General features: G+C 44.3%; 1 protein-coding gene across 1 annotated transcript in view; it reads left to right on the forward strand.

Annotated features, from left to right (window-relative positions):
• Window positions 1–1,476, forward strand: part of LOC107573912 (cilia- and flagella-associated protein 69-like) — an 8,202-nt gene extending 6,726 nt beyond the window's left edge. The window contains exons 7-11 of the mRNA XM_016260368.1: window positions 8–98; window positions 172–349; window positions 1,023–1,146; window positions 1,226–1,274; window positions 1,346–1,476. Of these exons, the coding sequence (XP_016115854.1) occupies window positions 8–98; window positions 172–349; window positions 1,023–1,146; window positions 1,226–1,274; window positions 1,346–1,476 (573 nt within the window). The remainder of the gene's footprint in view (window positions 1–7; window positions 99–171; window positions 350–1,022; window positions 1,147–1,225; window positions 1,275–1,345) is intronic.
• The last annotated feature ends 751 nt before the right edge of the window (window positions 1,477–2,227 follow it).

Consider the following 2,227-nt stretch of genomic DNA (forward strand, 5'->3'; position numbering starts at 1 on the left):
TTCTGAGACACTGGTGATGTCTCTGGCTCTGATGGAGGAGCAGCTTCCGGTCAAACTGTGTCTCCTGCAGACGCTGCAGATCCTGTCCAGAGCATCAGGTGAGCATCAGAGCCTCCGCTCGCTCTCAGTGCATCACAGCTCCGTCTGAACCTGCCGTGTGTTTCCTGACAGAGGTCAACTGTAACCTGATGCTGAGAGCTCAGGGCGCACAGAAGATCTGCTTCCACATGAGCGAAGGAGATCCGTCCGGAGAGCTGCTCTTCAGATCCTCCGAGATCCTGTGGAACCTGCTGGAGAATGGCTCCCGACAGGAAGTGACCTCACAGCTCAGCAGCAGCGACTGCATCGCGTGAGTCAAACACGCTTCAGATCACACGGAGAGATGATCAGTACATACATGATACATGTTCATGAACATAGTGAATATGCACTGAACACACAGGAGATTAATGACTAATAATACTGTGCATAACTAATGCTTATGCTTATTCACCTTCCATATAGTAGCTTTTCAATTCGTGCACATATACTACAATTTTATTTGAACTAGTTTCCAAAAAATATTCTAAACTATAGCACTTACAAACTACAAACAATATTAAGTCAACAAAAAAGAAAGATACCCACTGTATTACCCGTTGTATTACTGGGCCCAGAAGAGTAATTAAAAACAGCAGTATATTCTGCACACAGCAGTGAAAATACAAGATTTACTAAATAAAAACATCAGCAACTTGCATTTATAAATAATAAAACACTCCCTACACTACAATCCTGCTCAAACAAAACCCTTCATATAAAGCACGGAGCTAACGTATAAACCACAACACTCCCTCAATCTGAAGAACAGGAAAAATACTAAATAGAAAAAGATTGTTGACAGCTGCCACAATGCAATGATTTATTACCAGCGGAAATGAAAAGCATTGGTTCTCTGCATGACAGTAACGGGAGGAATGTGTCAGACGTGAGCTGAAGATGAGCGTGCTCTAAACCTTCCCATGATTCTCTCTGTGCTGCAGATCTCTGAAGGACGTGTTTCTCCATCTGCTCCTGAAGGGTTTCCGTCATCACGAGCGTCAGCTGAGGAACGACCTGCTGGTGCTGCTGTCTCTGATCGCGGAGAAGCCCGGCGCTCCTCTGATCGTGAGTCTTCATCCTCCTCCTCCTCCTCCTCCTCATAACTCTTCCTCTGCAGCTCTCAGCCTGCATCTGTGTGTTTCAGGAGAGCGGCTTCCTCAAGCATCTCACGCCGTTCCTCACGTTTCCCGAGCGTAAGTACTGCTGATTTAACCAGCGTTCATGACAGCGGCGAGAACGTTCCTCACACATCTGTGTTTCTCAGTGAAGAGCCACAATCCTCTGGTGAGAAACCTCAAGCTGTCCTTCAGCCAGGAGGACTTTGAGATGAAGAAGCTGCTGCTGAACATGATCGTGGTGCTGTCGAGAGATCTGGCTGTGCTGCAGGTGAGATGAACACATGATCGAGAGACACTCATTCAGCATCCTGCAAACCCCTGCGACTTTCCTTCTTCTGCGGGAGGCAAAAGAGATGCTAAATATGTGCTAAACAATAAAATATATTGAAATATATTGTTAAATGAAAATATATTTAGTTTGAAAGAGGTCATGAACGGCCTCTGTTTTTTATTTTGTGCTGTTGTCTGAAGATCCACTCATAATGTTATCAAGGTATTTACATCAAAACACAAGTCAAGTCACCTTTATTTATCTAGCGCTTTTAACAATACAGATTGTGTCAAAGCAGCTTTACAGTATTAAACAGGAAAATAGTGTGTGTAATAATGCAGAAGGACAACAGTAAACGCTCAATCTTCAGTTAAAGGCTGTTCATCATTGACTCAGTGATATCATCATCCAGCTCAGTTCAGTTTAAATAGTATCTGTGCAATCAAGTCCACGATATCGCTGGAAATTAAGTGCATGCATAACATAACATCATGATTTAGAAGTAGTAGTCTATGTTCTGTTCTGTCTTTAACCCCTCATCAGAGCGCTCTGGAGGATTGTAGACTCGGAAGTGAACGCCACTGCTGTGATTGTTTCTCACACTTGTGTTTCGACATTACTGTCGGATCCAATACAGTCGCACAGCATCGTCTTTTAGTTTCAGTCTTCCTGAAAATCTAAACAGACAGTGATGTAGAATCGGTGGGCGGGGCTAAACAGACAGCGATGTTGAATCGGTGGGCGGGGGGGAGAGGGC

This window comes from Sinocyclocheilus grahami, unplaced genomic scaffold (assembly GCF_001515645.1).
Source record: "Sinocyclocheilus grahami isolate Dianchi unplaced genomic scaffold, SAMN03320097.WGS_v1.1 scaffold2067.1, whole genome shotgun sequence".
NCBI lineage: Eukaryota > Metazoa > Chordata > Actinopteri > Cypriniformes > Cyprinidae > Sinocyclocheilus > Sinocyclocheilus grahami.